The 16,219-nt window shown below is 37.1% G+C and overlaps 1 protein-coding gene and 1 long non-coding RNA gene across 4 annotated transcripts in view; both read left to right on the top strand.

Annotated features, from left to right (window-relative positions):
• ephx2 (epoxide hydrolase 2, cytoplasmic) overlaps positions 1 to 16,219 on the top strand; it is a 61,097-nt gene that overhangs the window by 9,371 nt on the left and 35,507 nt on the right. For 2 of the 3 annotated variants that reach the window (XR_012392705.1, NM_001008642.1), the window contains 5 exon segments: positions 1,780 to 1,848; positions 2,264 to 2,359; positions 4,163 to 4,241; positions 7,950 to 7,984; positions 8,078 to 8,104. Coding sequence is in view for 2 of the 3 variants with exons in the window: in NM_001008642.1 (NP_001008642.1) it covers positions 1,780 to 1,848; positions 2,264 to 2,359; positions 4,163 to 4,241; positions 7,950 to 7,984; positions 8,078 to 8,104 (306 nt within the window). In the remaining variant the exon portion in view is untranslated. 3 annotated transcript variants of the gene reach the window in all.
• LOC141378511 (uncharacterized) lies at positions 11,809 to 15,493 on the top strand. The gene is made up of 3 exons (XR_012393217.1): positions 11,809 to 13,393; positions 13,601 to 14,319; positions 14,441 to 15,493. It is a non-coding gene; the product is annotated as an uncharacterized lncRNA (long non-coding RNA).

Genomic DNA, 16,219 nt, shown 5'->3' with positions numbered 1-16,219 from the left:
CAGTGTGCTGATTATTTGTGTTTCTTCTTTTAAACAATTATCCAAATTAGGTTATTATCCAACACTTTCTTTAACTGTATTGTAAGGTTATATCTACGTTTTGATGTTTGGTGCATCCAGTTTTATGCAGTGTCACAAAATGCACATAAAAATGTCAAAGGAAACACAAACATTATTAATATCTGTTAGTAAATCTATATTTTAGTTCTTTTATTTGTATATAGAAAACATGGAAACTTTAATTTTGAGACTGAAACGTTGGCTATTCCAATTATTCAGTCTCATCTCTTATATTGAAGTCAAAGGAATACATGTATTTTTCAGTGTGTTTTTTATTTTTCTGTCTTCTTTTAAACAATTATCCAACTTGGTTAATTATCCAAATTAGGTTATTAGCCAACACTTTATTTAACTTACCCATCATGGCCTCCCACTTATCCCAATCCACTGAATTGGCTGTGTCTCTGTCTCTCCACTCCACCAATAGCTAGAGTGTGGTGAGCACACTGGCACCGTTGTCCTGTGGCTGGCGTCACATTATCCAGGTGGAGCCGCACACTGGTGGTGTTTTAGAGAGACCCCTGGTGATTGTGAAGCACTTTGGGTGTATGGCCATACATGATAAATTAGCTGTAAACATGCACATTACATTACATTAAAAGGCTTAACTAGGTTAATTAGGCAAGTTAGGGTAATTAGGCAAGTCATTATATTACAGTGGTTTGTTCTGACAATCGATTCAGACAATCAAAACAAATGTTGCTTAAGGGGGCAAATAATATTGACCATAATATGGTTTAAAAAAATGAAAATTGCTTTTATTCTAGCTGAAATAAAACAAATAAGACTTTATCCAGAAGAAAAATATTATAGGAAATACTGTGAAAAATTCCTTGCTCTGTCAAACATAGTTTGGGATATATATATAGAAAGAAAGAAAAATCACAGCAGGGCGAATAATTGTCTCTTAAACTGTGTTTACTAACAACAAAGAAACTTTACATTTACTACAGTATTTAATTATCTTTGTTAATGTAAACATGGGATAAAAATGAATTATTAAGTAGCACATACAGTTTAGACCAGGGATCATCAAACTTGTTCCTGGAGGCCCGGGCTGCGTCCGAAACCGCCTACTGTTCAGTAGGTACTGCATTTGAATTTAAACGTACAACTCAGCCGTTAGAAAAGTACGTTCTATACAGTATGATTGTGAAAAGTATGAATGGAATTCGGACGTACTAAATCCGCCATTTTGACATAGTCACGTGACGTACCAGCGTCATTTGCGTCACTTTACTCCCATTCATGAATTCGCTCGCGGGGCATCATGGGATAGCGCACCATGCGTGGGATGCGCACTTCAGAATCTCACCGAAAGTAGTACGTCATCCGGGTACTTCTTGCATACTGTTTTTCAAATTCTATGAATTTGGACATACTACCCAACTCGCATACTAATTTTAGCGTACTGTGTAGTATGGAAGTTTGCTGTTTTGGACGCAGCCCTGGTGTCCTGCAGATTTTAGCTCCAACCCTTATCAAACACACCTGAACAAGCTAATCAAGGTGTTACTTGGTATACTTGAAACATCCAGGCTGGTGTGTTGAGGCAAGTTGGAGCTTAACCCTGCAGGGCACCTGACCTCCAGGAACGAGATTGGTCACCCCTGGTTTAGACCAATAGTTGAAAACAATATGCATACTGTTGTGGTTTGCTATAAATCAGTGCTTGATCTATTTTTTTTAGTTCAATCTATGAGATGTTGTGTTTAACAGGTCACCAGTGATCTCCAGCCGCCTTCCTGTGATCCTGAAAAGGTCTCTCATGGATATGTGAATATTAAGGTGATTTAAGATGTTTTAATCTGTCCTATTTAGACATATGCAGATATTTAGTATATTGTGATAATGAAAATGAGGGTGACACGGTGGCTCAGTGGTTAGCACTGTGTCCTCGCTGCAAGGAGGCGACTGGTTTGAGTCCCGGCTGGGTCAGTAGGCATTTCTGTGTGGAGTTTGCATGTTCTCCCTGTGTAGGCGTTGGATTTCTCCGGGTGCGCCGATTTCCCCCGCAGTCCAAACACAGGCGCTATAGTGTATGAGTGTAAATGAGAGTGTTTCCCAGTACTGGGTTGCAGCTGGTAGGGCATCTGCTGCGTAAAAATAAGGGACTAAGCCGAAGGAAAATGAATGAATATAGAGGAAGGCTAATAATTCAGGAGGGCTAATAATTCTGACTTCAACTGTCTGTGTTTGTAAGCCTGGTGTGAAGATCCACTATGTGGAGATGGGAGACGGTCCACCTGTTCTCCTGTGTCATGGATTCCCTGAGAGCTGGTTTTCCTGGAGGTATCAGGTGAGAAACATCAAACTTTATAGCTGATGTAACTGAAACGCAGACCTTTGAAGATGAAGAGATTAGACTAGAAGAGCCTGGCGGATTTAGGCTTAAAGATCAGTCTGGTAAGCCACAGGTTGGTGGGTTTGAAACACCAAAAGGGTGATTCATGAGATTTCAGTAGAATATCTTTGATTGCGACCCCAGAGGATGAGTAAACCTTACATTGCATAATAAAGCAGACCTGAAGCCAGCCTGGTGAACGAGGTGGTTCTTTTTGTCTCAAAAGCTGGACATTTTTAGTTATTTGGTTAATTTTCTATTTAATTAAAAATATATGTATATATAATTCATTTTTATTTTAAACTTTCTATTAATTGCTGTATTTAAGTGACATTTAAGCACCATTATTTTGCTGGATTAGCCTGTCAGATAGTTAAAAAATAGGAATCTGTTAAAGTTTTAATTTAAATCTGTTGCCTGTTGTCATTTATTAGACAAATGACAAACTGGACAGCACATTCAACCTTCCACAGTCCAAATTTGGCCATTTAAATAATAAATTAAATTAAATGAAGAGCAATACATTAAATAAGTAAATTTGAAAAAGTCATGGATGACAACAATAGTCTAATTGGTATTCAAATTTAACTTTAATATGGGCCACTTTTGGTGCTTCAAACCTTTTTGTTGGTCTTAAAGCCTTCTTCGATGGGGTTATAATCATAAATAAATTTTGGCATAGCAGTCAAAATAGGAAAAAAGTGCTCATGTTTGAGACAAATTTTGGAGTTTTGTCAGTGGGAAGTGGGTCTTTTGAACCACCCGAACCCCTCCCTAGCTTCGGGCTTGTAAAAGATAGATGCATAGTAGTGTAATGCAAAAGGTTTGATGTCAAATTGTTATTTTAATTTCTACAGCAGTTTATAAATAAAGACCATTAATTAAACAATTTTAATCACTTTCAATTCAATTCACCTTTATTTGTATAGTGCTTTTACAATGTAGATTGTGTCAAAGCAGCTAAACAAAGAAGATCATAGTCAATTGAAACAGTGTAGTTCAGTTTTCAGAGTTCAAGTTTACTTCACTTCAGTTCAGTGTGGTTTAATAATCACGGCTGAGAGTCCAAATGCTGAAGAGCAAATCCATCGATGTGCAGCACTACAGATCCGAACTATCCAAGCCAAGGGCAACAGCGGCGAGGAAAAAAACTTCACCAATTTGCTCAAGTGAAGAATTAAAAAAACGAGAGAAACCAGGCTCAGTTGGGCACGGCCATTTCTCCTCTGGCCAAACGTCTTGTGCAGAGCTGCAGTCTAGGCACTGGAGGCTGGAGAATGCTGGACCTCAACAAAGACTCGTCTGTTCCTGGAGCGTCACAGGAATCAGTCTCATGCTCTCCACTCCTCCATGACCACCACAGCAGCTTCTCAGGATACGGCCTGGTCCAGGATTATGGAAACCATGGGATCATTTCGTCGCTGGACGTGGATTAAATCAGTGTTGCTGCATAGTCTGAGGGCCTCAGGAAGAGTATCCCCAGGTGGAAATGGAGAATAAAGGGAATAATTAGCGTAGCTGCTGTTCATAGTGTGTATAAACGAGATGCAAAAACCTGTGTGGGGCACATTCATGTATCATACCGCTAAGTGATGCACTGAGTTTATGCTTAGATAAAAAGATAAGTCTTTAATAATGAACAATGGTTCTTCATTCTCCATTGAAACTTAACTCTTAAAGTCGTAACAGCACAAAGGCTTATAAGTTAACTATTACATGCAGAAATGTCTTACTCAGTATGTTGCTTTTTCTGATCAGATTCCGGCTTTGGCTGATGCAGGATTCAGGGTTCTGGCTCCTGATATGAAAGGTTACGGTGGCTCCACGGCTCCACCAGGTCAGTTTTAACTATAAAATGTCTCGTACTTAATTTGTTTTCTTTTGATTTCCTTTTTTTAAATTATGGCTATGATTGTTAAAATGTTAATGCATGCACTTAATTAAAAGCTCCTTCATTCATTGAAATAATCTAACTAAAACTCAAATAGCGTTCATGCATTTTTGTGTGTTTTAGAAATTTATTTTTTCACACTGAGCACCAATAAAGGCACATGAAACTGTTACTAATGGACAAAAAAATGCCAGTTCTTAATCAGATTTTGGTTGTCTGTTTGTGGTCAGATTATTTTAAGTGGCTAAAATGTGAAACAGTTAAAGATAAACAGATTAAGATAGCAGAGAAAACAGTAACTTATGGCAAGATTTCAGCAAGTTATTATTAGTTAGTGAAGTTCCCTATAAAGCACAAGCTCTGTAATATCATTACTAATGAGTAAAATGCTGAGTGAACAAAGTCAGAAAATCTCACTGCTGTATAAATGATGACAAAATAAGTGTGCTAAAGCAAGATAAATGGCTAACACATTAAAAATGGTCCATTAGTAATGCTAGGCAATGTATTTACATTTACTGCAGTATTTATTAGTCTTTGTTAATATTAGTTAATTAATATAGTCATACATTGTTAGTTTATGTTAACTCTCTGTGCATTAACTAATGTTAACAAGCACAGTTTGGGATTTTAACTATGATTAATAAATGCTTCATTTTGCATATTAGTATTACATTTCAAACTACTTTATTATTATTTTAAAGTGTTGTCGATCAACAGAGTGTGCTTCAATTTTACAGTAAGTTCTACAAATTGCACAAAGATACAATAAAGCCTGTTACAAAGTGATTTATTGCATTTGGTGTTTGTTTTCTGAATGCATGTTCCTCTGTGCAGGTTTCATTTTGTTTTGACTTTATATTGTTTATTAAGTCACTGCTTCCATTTCATTGTGGCTTTTAATAAAGGTATAGCGCTGTGCTTGTTTATAAAATGGCCTTAACCTGGTGTTAAAAGTTATGAAATACCTTTATTAGATTATTAAGATTCCAAACTTAATTGCAATCCACAGAATCAGTACTCAGTTGTTTTCTATGTGCATAAACATTTCTGGGTACTTCAGTTTTGCTCATTGCCAGTGAAAAATGCACGGTGTTTCCCAGGAAGTCGTCAAGGTAAAGTGTTAAAGGGCTTTTTTTAATTGCATCCTGTGATCAAGGACGCTGTGGATACAGTAAACACGTATATTCATATGGAAATTGTAGTGGCTTATAAACATCAGCAGTTCTGTATAATGGATCTTTTCAACCAATGATGCTTTTTTGATCTTGAAACTTTTTTTTTCTTTGATATCAGAAGTGTTTGATCATCCGTAACTTTTAAAAAACGTTGGTAAGTTGTATAGATGCATTTGGGTTTGTTTGCAATCACATTAAACACTTGAAAGTGCCCGTATACTGCTCAAGTCAATGCTAGACAGGCCCGTAGCCTGCCTGGTGAAAGGGGTGGTTCTTTTTTTTCTCGAAAAGTGGACCTTTTAGCAGTTATACGCCTCAGTTTCTATTTAACTATGAGATTTAAATATTGCATTTTAGTGACTTTTTTTGCTGGATTAGCTGGTCGGATGTCATCATAACCACATTTTTTGATGTACTAAAAACATTTCCTAAAAAAATGCAATACATTTTTTTAAACAAGACTATTTTTAAAATACAAATGTATTACATCCTATATCATTAGGAAAAAATAGCAATCTGTTAAAGTTTTAAAGTAAAAAAAAAAAAAACTGTAGCCTGTAGCCTACTATCATTTGATAGACAAAAAGCACAGCACATTCAAATGTCCTCAGTCAGGATTTGGTCATTTTAATAAAAAATACTAATTAAAACATAATAATAATAATAATAATAATAATAATAATAATAATAATAATAATAATAATAATGAATTCTTCAGATTTTTTTTCTAGCCTCTTTGGTAAAAAAAAAAAGTATTATTGACCTTATTCTAAAATGCGGAAGTGCGCCTGTTTTCTCGATTGTTTTAGAACTTCCGATTCAGTCGCCTATGGGAGAAATGACTAAGGATAATAAACGGCAGAAAACGGTCAAACTACTTCCTCAACAAACAAATGTTTGCATGACTATACAGACCAAGTAGATTAATATAATAAGAAAATATCAGTTTGCAACATCAAGCAGCGTTACTAGCGGTTTTTAACGTCTAAAAATGAATGCAAGTGAATGAGACCGGTAGTCTCGAGCCAAAAAGATTTAAATGGCTGCGCCCGCTCGTCTGCTAAAAATAAGGTGAATATTAGAAAATTCCTAGATATCAACAATAGCCAAAATATATTCAGATTATATGCTTCTGGTGCGTCACACCTTTTTATTGCTAATTTTTATTTCAGGAATAAAGTCCAAGATTTAGAATAAAAGTTCCCTGTAAAATGTTTTCTCTATTTAAAAACAATAGAAGAAGACTTCTCTTACATCAGATTTTATTCCCAGTCCCACCGAAACAACAGTTAACTCTATGGGATTCGAATTACTGGCTAGTTATAGTTATTTAAAATTACACTTTATTACAACTTATTGAATATAAATATATTATAATAATTTTATAGTAAATATATTATATAATATTAAATTACATAAAATAATTAAAAGGACAAATTCTGGACCTTTTGGCCATAGGGGGTGGTTAGTTCGAACCACACGAACCCCCCCACTGGCTACGGGCATGCTAGAGACGCTAAAACAGTTCCTGAGGATTTGATTTACACGTGTGCGTGCACAACTCGCTCAAATGTCATCATGCTTTCGCTTTAATAGCAGCATGAGTTTGCAGGTAACTCAAATAAATGCCCAAAGGGACTCTAGCAATCTTATTTTAATGCCACGGCTGCTGCATCATGCTGAGAATGAAAATGAGAAATGTTGATCTTTACCATGTGCACGAGGTCACTTCTGTGATGGACTTGACGTTAGCATGGAGTTGTGTTTGAAATTATTGTGATGTTTAAACAGTAAACATAAGAGTTGTGTGCTGTGTTTTTAATGCATGTTTCAGTATAGCATGGGCTCTTGTTGCTTAATTTGAAATTATTACAACGCAATTAAAGTATTGAGGGAATTTTTACATTAAAACATAAAACCAGCTCAGTGGTTAACACTGCCACCTCACAGCAAGAAGGTCGCTGGTTTGAGCTGGTTAGAGTTTGCATGTTCTCCTTGTGTTGGTGTGGGTTTCCTCCAGGTGCTCCGGTTTCCCACTCAGCCCAAACAGATGCGCTATAGGTGAATTGGATGAACTAAATTGACCGTATTTCCCTTTGATGGGTTGCGGCTGGAAGGCCATCCGCTGCGTAAAAACACGCTGGATAAGTTGGCGGTTCATTCCGCTGTGGCGACCCCAGATTAATAAAGGGACTAAGCCGAAAAGAAAATGAATGAATGAAATTGGCCGTAGTGTATGAGTGTGTGTGAATGTGAGAGTGTATGGGTGTTTCCCAGTACTGGGTTGCAACTGGAAGAGCATCTGCTGCGTACAACATATACCGGAATGGTTGACGGTTCATTCCCTGATAAATAAGAGACTGAGCTGAAGGAGAATGAATGATTGAACATAAGACAGTCATAAAATATGTAAGAAGTCATTTATTAATCTTTAATTCAAATTATTTGATTCTATTTTGCCAAATTGTCTTTGCAGATATTGAGGAATACTCTCAAGAGCAGATCATGCTGGTGAGCAAAATTATTCATGTAAATTAAAGCTACACTAATGTTGTTGTTTTTTATTATTATTATTATTTTTTAAATTCTCTCTTTGCATTTTAGGATTTGGTGACATTTTTGGATAAGATGGTATGTGGATTTTTTTGCTTTCACACATGATCACAGGATTACTGAGGAACACAGATTTATGATGTTGCATAATGCGTAAAATGCTTTAAAGTTATTATAAATTTTTTTGTGATACTGATATTTTAGCCACAGACATGTTAGACGTGTTATTGGAATAGGGACTTTCAGTACTGTTTTTTCATGCAGAAACCTTTTACATTTAAAGCCTTAAAAGTTTTTAAAATACTGCAGAAAGTCTTATAAATTCACAAAAGTAAGCATTACTGTATAAACAGAAATGTAAATGCAATGCAAAAATACATTTCTTCGCTTCTAAGACAACATTACAGATAAATTCGATTATATAGTTAAATCTTCTTGCAACAGAAAATAAAGATTTTAAGCCTAAAAAATGGGCAAATTAAATACTTAAGCTTAAAAAAATAACAAAGTTCTGTCAAAAAGGTTTCAAACTTCTTTTATCTTTATATTAAGTAAAATTTGTTAAGCTCATCAATGTTTTTGTTTTGATCTTAATGTAACTTTATTTTGATGCATTTCTGATGAAATCAGACTTGTATCTTTTTGAAATGTAACCTTTTAGAGCTCAGTGGCCACATACGTGGACAGCACATTTTAGCTCTTAAGTGGCTATTTAAAATGCTTTAAATGTTTTATATTTTGTTACAGACATACAGTGTCATCTTGCAACTGTTTTGCAGCATATGATATGTCCCAAACACTATTTTTAACTGTCCAACCTGAGAAAAAAAAAAAAAAGTTGTTTTTACTCTCGGATAGTCAAAACATATTTAAAAAAATGTATATGTTATATATGCATTAAAAAAAGGAAAAAGTGTTTTATGTAAATTAGGACCACGAGTCCACATATATGGACATAATTTTTTCTCTAAAAGTACATCATATCAAAAGCTGATACTTAGGTTTTTATTCTAATTAGGTTCCAATAAGATTACATAGCAAAGAGAAATAAAAATATGCATGTAAAAAAAACCTTGGGCCTTAAAAAGTTAAGTGATGTTCCTTAAAGGTGAAGTAGGTGATTGTTTTCAGAAACACTTTTTGTTGTGCTGGTTGAAAGTCTCTTCACAGTCTAATAGTAATGATTACAGTAAATGATCTAAATGTGTTTATATGTATTTTTATATTTTAGGTAAGGCATAAACTAAAAAATGTTCATCCAATTAAATAGAGTCGGGCCGACATCTCCCATAATTCCGATAAGCAGGCTAAACTGTCTGTCAGCAAATGCAGATTTGAACAACTGCATCGCCGTTTGTACACAGCTCTGCCGACCACCGCGGGTTCACGAGAGAGGGAGAGAGAGAGCACCCGAATTAATATTGGAGTTACCTTTAGCTACTAAAATCTTCCAATGAAAGAGTGATAAGACTATTTTCAGTTTCATAAGGACCTTTTACAGCATTGATAATGTAGATTTTGTATAGATGTAATGTATAGTCTCCCTATATTGTTTACCATGCAACTAAATATTTACTATGAAATAGCATATCAATTTGGCTTGCACGCCGCCGGACAAGTACTAGTCGATTTAACACATGAGAGAGGGTTCTTTTGCTGTGCTCGTGTTTAAGGAGGTGTGGCTCTAGACGGCAGGGAGGGACTGTGATTCAGAGATTTAGCTTTATGCTTAGCTGTTGCTTGCGTTTGTGTTCGTTTACAGTCAGAGACCATGTTCAGAGACCAGTCAGAGAAATAATGACCAACTTATTTCTTCAATTTTCTTTAAACTTCAGATTAAATTTACGTTTATCTGCTTGTTAACTGTGACGTCATGCGAAGCAGCTTCTGGGTCCAAGCACTATATCAAACTGTATAGTTTATAAATGTTGACAAAGCGATGTAATACTTTCGAAAAATCACAATCACAATATATATATATAAATATAACCATGCCTAATATTAGATGGTCAGAAAGTGATGTTAAAAAATTTGGTCTGTGATGCAGCAAGGTCAGAGGCTGTTGTGTACACCATGGTTTTAAATGAAATTCACTTTAATGTGTGATGTGACTGTGGTATGTCATTTTCTCAATTCAAATGAGTAGCGGCTTGGACTTGGAAACAGCATTCCAGACATCACGACTTAACAAGCGGATAAGAACTAAATAAAAGTGCTTCTGCTTAGTAACGCAGGCAGGTTCACTCTTGTCTGAATGATAGAAATATTTTGGAGGAAAAAAGGTTTCTACTGTTGTTTGTTATCAGACATCCATGCTGTTTTTCACATCTCTGAAACGGACATGCATCACTGGCATACTTTAACACAGGAATGAAATAAGGGCAGCTCTCCTTTTTATAAGGAAAGTATAGACTTTTCTGTCTGAGTAGTGTATAAGATCATATGCATATATGCATATTTATATTTGTTTTATTAAAAACAAGCTTAGGTTTGTCCACCTGTCAGGTTTTAGACCAAATGGGGCACAGCATTTGTGTTTGGATATAACTCAGTTTTTTGAGCACACTTCGCTGGAAATTAGAACTGAATTTAGAAATAGTTTTGAAGCAAATGTTTGCGCTTAAACTAAATTAATTATGTATAAGCTAATGGATGTTTGCGTACAACACATTTCCCCATCCACTAGAGTGAAAGTGAAAGTAAAGAATTAGGAGGCTCATTCTCTTATTCTCAGGCTGCAGATGCTCTGTTTAACTGTTTTCTTGCTAGTGAAGCGTTCAGTTTTTCCACTCGCAAAGTCTGCCATGTAAATAGCAAAAGCGCTATGGAGCGACGCAACTCTTAAAGGGAACGGGAGATGAGACTCTGATTGGTTTATTCTCAAAACACCCCCATAACTCATGTGGAGAATAGGATCAACTCTGTTAGACCATGCGCCATGGCGCAAAGCGGATTTTCCGTCCTTACAATACCAAAAGTGGATTCTGACTAGGGTTGGGCCGATAGACGATGCCATCGTCCATAGCCGATGGCCAATAGACAACACAATCCTGAGCCGTTATTGCCGATCCTGCGCCCCAGCCCTGTCGCAAACCTGCTCGTGAAAAATACACACTTTGGCCCCGTTTACACTAATATATCTTAGTGTTAAAATTACATTTTAGAACGAAAATGATCCACATCCACACCGGGTTTTACCTAGCATTTCTGAACAACCATCCATCCGCTGAAAACGCACATCACGTGACCACACACAGACACAGCAACACACACAGCCACACACTGTCATGTGCTCCTCTGAGCTCCAGAGAGCAGTGCACGTCGGACAGATTATCAAGGATGTAGCGCTGGATCGCGTCTCACTGTAGTTGTTAATTGTGATATTCAGAAATCTCAAGTCTCCCGGAAGTTTCGGAAGTCTCTATGCGTTTGTGGGACTCATAATGCCTACAAACAAGTGATAATCTCCCGGAAATCGCGCGTCTTCCTCCTGGTCCTCAAATAAGTCATGCACTCTTCTCACCCCCTCACCAGTGCCTTACACATGATGACGATGCCATTGTCTATCGAGATGTTTCACATTAGACATCGTACCATGCCAAATTGGTCAACATCGCCAAACCTTAAATCTGACACACCCTTAATGCTTTTGCGCTTTGCACTTTGTGCCTGGATCAAAGTGTTTCTGGAAGAGATTAAACCTGTTGTACAAGACTCCGAAGCATTATTAGGAAACTCTGAAATAGTGTTTTATTTATTAACCCTCAGAGACTCTGTTTACAAAATATTACATTTTAATGTGATTTAAAAGTGGAAAAAATATGACATAAAAGTGCTTCTGCTCAGGTTGAGTCTAGCTTGAATGATAAGCATATTTCTTTATGGGTTTCCAGTGTTGCTTGTTATCAGTCATCTCTGCTGTTTTGCACATCTCTGAATAGGTCACGGGTTTACTGGCATACTTTTACACAGGAACAAACAAAAAAAATGCAGTTTCCCTTTTTTCATGCCATTTGATATATATTTTTTTGTTTTCTTTCATGCATGTGTTCATTATTGACTTGCCAGTTAAACGTAAATGACTTGATCAGTGTGTTTGTCTGTCTGTTTTAGTGCTTGTGGTTAAGTCAATGTGTGAATGCTAAAGTGTGAAGTCGGAGCAGCAGTTTTTATTGTATGTATTTTTGGTAATGGACATGACCGAGGCTGAGACCTCAGATAGGAGAAGCACTTTATCTCTGTCTGTTCAGCTTTATTTAGTTAAACTCACAAACCCTGCTTTTTCAGTAGTCGTTTGTGAATATATAAAGTTTTTCAAGCTCAGAGTTATTGACTCCAATAAGACCGACATGGTTCTGACCTGCCTTAAGGGATGTCAGTAATTTCAGCTTTGCTTCATACACAAATCTAAGTAGGTTTGTGTTAAATTTGCACAATGCACGTCTATGGTCTTTGCTGGCTGCATTTAAACAAGGTTTGCTCTGATGCTTAAACAATAAAAAAAGAGTTTGTTAGCATCTCTGTATTCTGTGCTGCTTGAATTTGGTAAAACCATTGATAGTTTTTTGACGCATGACATGTGGAGACATGGCAGACAAAACAATGAGCTAACGCTGGTATATAAATAGTAGCACACGTCATTCAGATTTTATTCTGTTTCCTACTGTAAAGTTAGACCATCTACCCAATCAGAGTAGATCAAATCCAAATACTCTAACCAATCAGAGTAGAGTAAGGCCATCTACCCAATCAGAGTAGATTAAATCCAACTACTCTAACCAATCAGAGTAGAGTAAGGCCATCTACCCAATCAGAGTAGATTAAATCCAACTACTCTAACCAATCAGAGTAGAGTATGTCCATCCACCCAATCAGAATAGAGTAAGTTAGTCTACTCTATCCAATCAGAGTAAAATAAGACAATCTACCCAATTAGAGTAGACTAAGTCCAAATATTATAACCAGTCAGAGCAGGACCATCTACCCAATCGGAATAGAGTAAGTTAATTTTCTCTATCCAATCAGAGTAGAGTAAGACCATCTACCCAATAAGAGTAGACCAAGTCCATATACTATAACCAATCAGAGTAGAGAAAGACCATATGCTCTAGCCAATCAGAGTAAAGCAAGTCCATATACTGTAGCCAGTTAGAGTAGAGTAAGTTCATATACTCTAGCCAATTAAAGACCATCTACTCAAGCCAATCAGAGTAGAGTAAGACATCTACTCTAGCCAATTAGAGTAGAGTAAGTCAGTCTACTCTAGACAAAAGTCAGTCCACTCAAGCCAATCAGAGTAGACCAAGTCCATCTACTGTAACCAATCAGACTAGAGTAAGTTTATCTACTATAACCAATCAGAGTAGAGTAAGACCATCTACCCAATCAAAGTAGACCAAGTCAATCTACCCAATCAGAGTAGAGTAAGTCCATCTACTATAAACAATCAGAGTAGAGTAAGACCATAAGATTGATCAGAGTTTATCAAGTCCATTTACTCAAACCAATCAAAGTAGCATAAGACCATCTACCCAATCAAAGTAGAGACCAAGTCTGTCTACTCTAACCAATCAGAGTAAGGCCATCTACCCAATCAAAGTAGACCAAGTCCATCTACACTTTCCAGTCAGAGTAGATTAAGCCCTACCACTCCAACCAATAAAATTAGTGCAAGACCGTCTACCCAATCTAAGTAGACCAAGTCTACTCTACCCAACCAGAGTAGAGTAAGTTAATCTACAATAACCAATCAGAGTATGACCATCTACCCAATTGCAATAGACTAAGTAAATCTAATCTATCCAATCAGAGTAGAATAAGACAATCTATCCAATTAGAGTTGACTAAGTCCATATACTATAACCAATCAGAGTACAGTAAGGCCATCTACTCTAGCCAATCAGAGAAGAGTAAGACCATCTACTCTAGCCAATCAGAGTAGAATGAGACCATCAAATTAATCAGAGTAGATGAAGTGCATTTACTCAAACCAGTCCAAGTAGCATAAGACCATCTACCCAATCAAAGTGGACCAAGTCCATCTACTCTAACCAGTCAGAGTAAGGCTATCTACCCAATCAAAGTAGACCAAGTCCATCTACATTTCCCAGTCAGAGTAGAGTAAGACCATCAGATTAATCAGAGTAGATCAAGTCCATTTACTCAAAGCAATCAAAGTAGCATAAGACCATCTACCCAATCAAAGTAGACCAAATCCGTCTACTCTAACCAATCAGAGTAAGGCTATCTACCCAATGAAAGTAGACCAAGTCCATCTACTCTAACCAGTCAGAGTAAGGCTATCTACCCAATCAAAGCAGACCAAGTCCATCTACATTTCCCAGTCAGAGTAGAGTAAGACCATCAGATTAATCAGAGTATATCAAGTCCATTTACTCAAAGCAATCAAAGTAGCATAAGACCATCTACCCAATCAAAGTAGACCAAATCCGTCTACTCTAACCAATCAAAATAAGGCTATCTACCCAATTGAAGTAGACCAAGTCCATCTACTCTAACCTATCAGAGTAAGGCCATCTACCCAATCAGAGTAGACCAAGTCCATCTACACTTCCCAGTTAGATTAAGACCATCTACTCTAGCCAATCAGAGTAGAGTAAGACCATCTACTATAATCTATCAGGGTGGAGTAAGACCACCATCTCAATCAGGGTAGATTAAGTCCAAGTACTCCAACCAATCAGAGTAGATTATAGCCATCTAACCAATTAGAGTAGGGTAAGTTCATCTACTGCAGGGGTCACCAATCTCGGTCCTGGAGGGCTGGTGTCCCTCCAGGGTTTAGCTCCAACTTGCCTCAACACACCTGCCTGGTCGTTTTAAGTATACCTAATAAGACCTTGATTAGCTTGTTCAGGTGTGTTTGATTAGAGTTGGAGCTAAAATCTGCAGGACACCGGCCCTCCAGGAACAAGTTTGGTGACCCCTAATCTACTGTAACCAATCGTAGTATGGCCACCTGACCCATCAGAGTAGAGTAAGGCCATATTATCTGACCAATCAGAGCAGAGTAAGGCCATCTGACCAATTAGAACAACACAAGGCCATCTGACCAATCAAAGTAGACTAAGGTCATCTGGCCAATCAGAGCAGAGTAAGGACATCTGACCAATCAGAGTAATGTAGGGCCATCTGACCAACTAGTGTAAGGCCATCTGCTCTGACCAAGCAGAGTAAAGTAGTAAAGTAAGGCCATATGACCCATCAGGGTAAATTACTATCTCTGAAAGACTGAGATCAGATCCTTAAACCCACAGTTTCAGTCAACAAGAGGAAAGAGCTGATGATGTATTGGATGCTATGAGAAATGCAAAGTGTTTATGATCTTGTATGAAGGTAAAGACTAAATAAAAAAAAGTCAATGTACAAACCTTTTGAATAGCATAAGAAGATAAGTCGAACATGTCTGCAGTTTTTAAATGTGGCCAGTGTTTTTCTCTTGATCAGAGTCCGTTAGCTCAACAGATATGAGATATGATACAAAAGTGTCCCATATCGGCATGTCTTTTCAGTTTGACCTGTTCCTGTTGGCCTTTATGAACAATATTCATCAATGTGTCTTTGGGCCCATTTATCTTGAGGTCATGGCCAAGGAATTTCAAAATAAGATTTATGGTCTGACAGTAAACATGAGCTATTATGCTGTGCGCTACATTACTGTTATTGGTTTTGTGGTGTTTTTTGCTCGGACTGTTGCCCTGTTTGATATTGCACATTTAGTTTGTTTGGGAGAATAATGAGTTCAGTGGCTTGACTGATGTCCTTCTGTCTTATTCTGTGTCTTTTGATATGGTAGATCATAAATCTTTATGAAGAGCTCTTTGAATTGAGTTCTGGAATTAAGTGTATTACTGAAAGCAGTCATCAGACCTGAATTACACTATATTAAGTGAACAGACTCTGATGCATCTATATATAACTTGGCTGTGATGATAACTACTAGAGCTGCAACAACAAATCGATTAAATTGATAAAAATTGACTACTAAAAGCGCTAGCAACGAATTTCATAATTGATTCGTTGTGCGCACGACACGGAGACGTATGATTATTAAAGGGCCATGAAACCCCCTCGTTTCAGCAGGGTGTTTTCACACCTCTACTTTGGAAAAAGTCAGAAAAGTGGGCGTGTCCAGCTCTGTTTAGGGGGGAGTGTCGAGGAAGACAAGTGGGA

The sequence above is a fragment of the Danio rerio genome, chromosome 17, assembly GCF_049306965.1.
Source record: "Danio rerio strain Tuebingen ecotype United States chromosome 17, GRCz12tu, whole genome shotgun sequence".
Classification (NCBI taxonomy): domain Eukaryota; kingdom Metazoa; phylum Chordata; class Actinopteri; order Cypriniformes; family Danionidae; genus Danio; species Danio rerio.
This window is presented reverse-complemented; position numbering and strand designations above follow the sequence as displayed.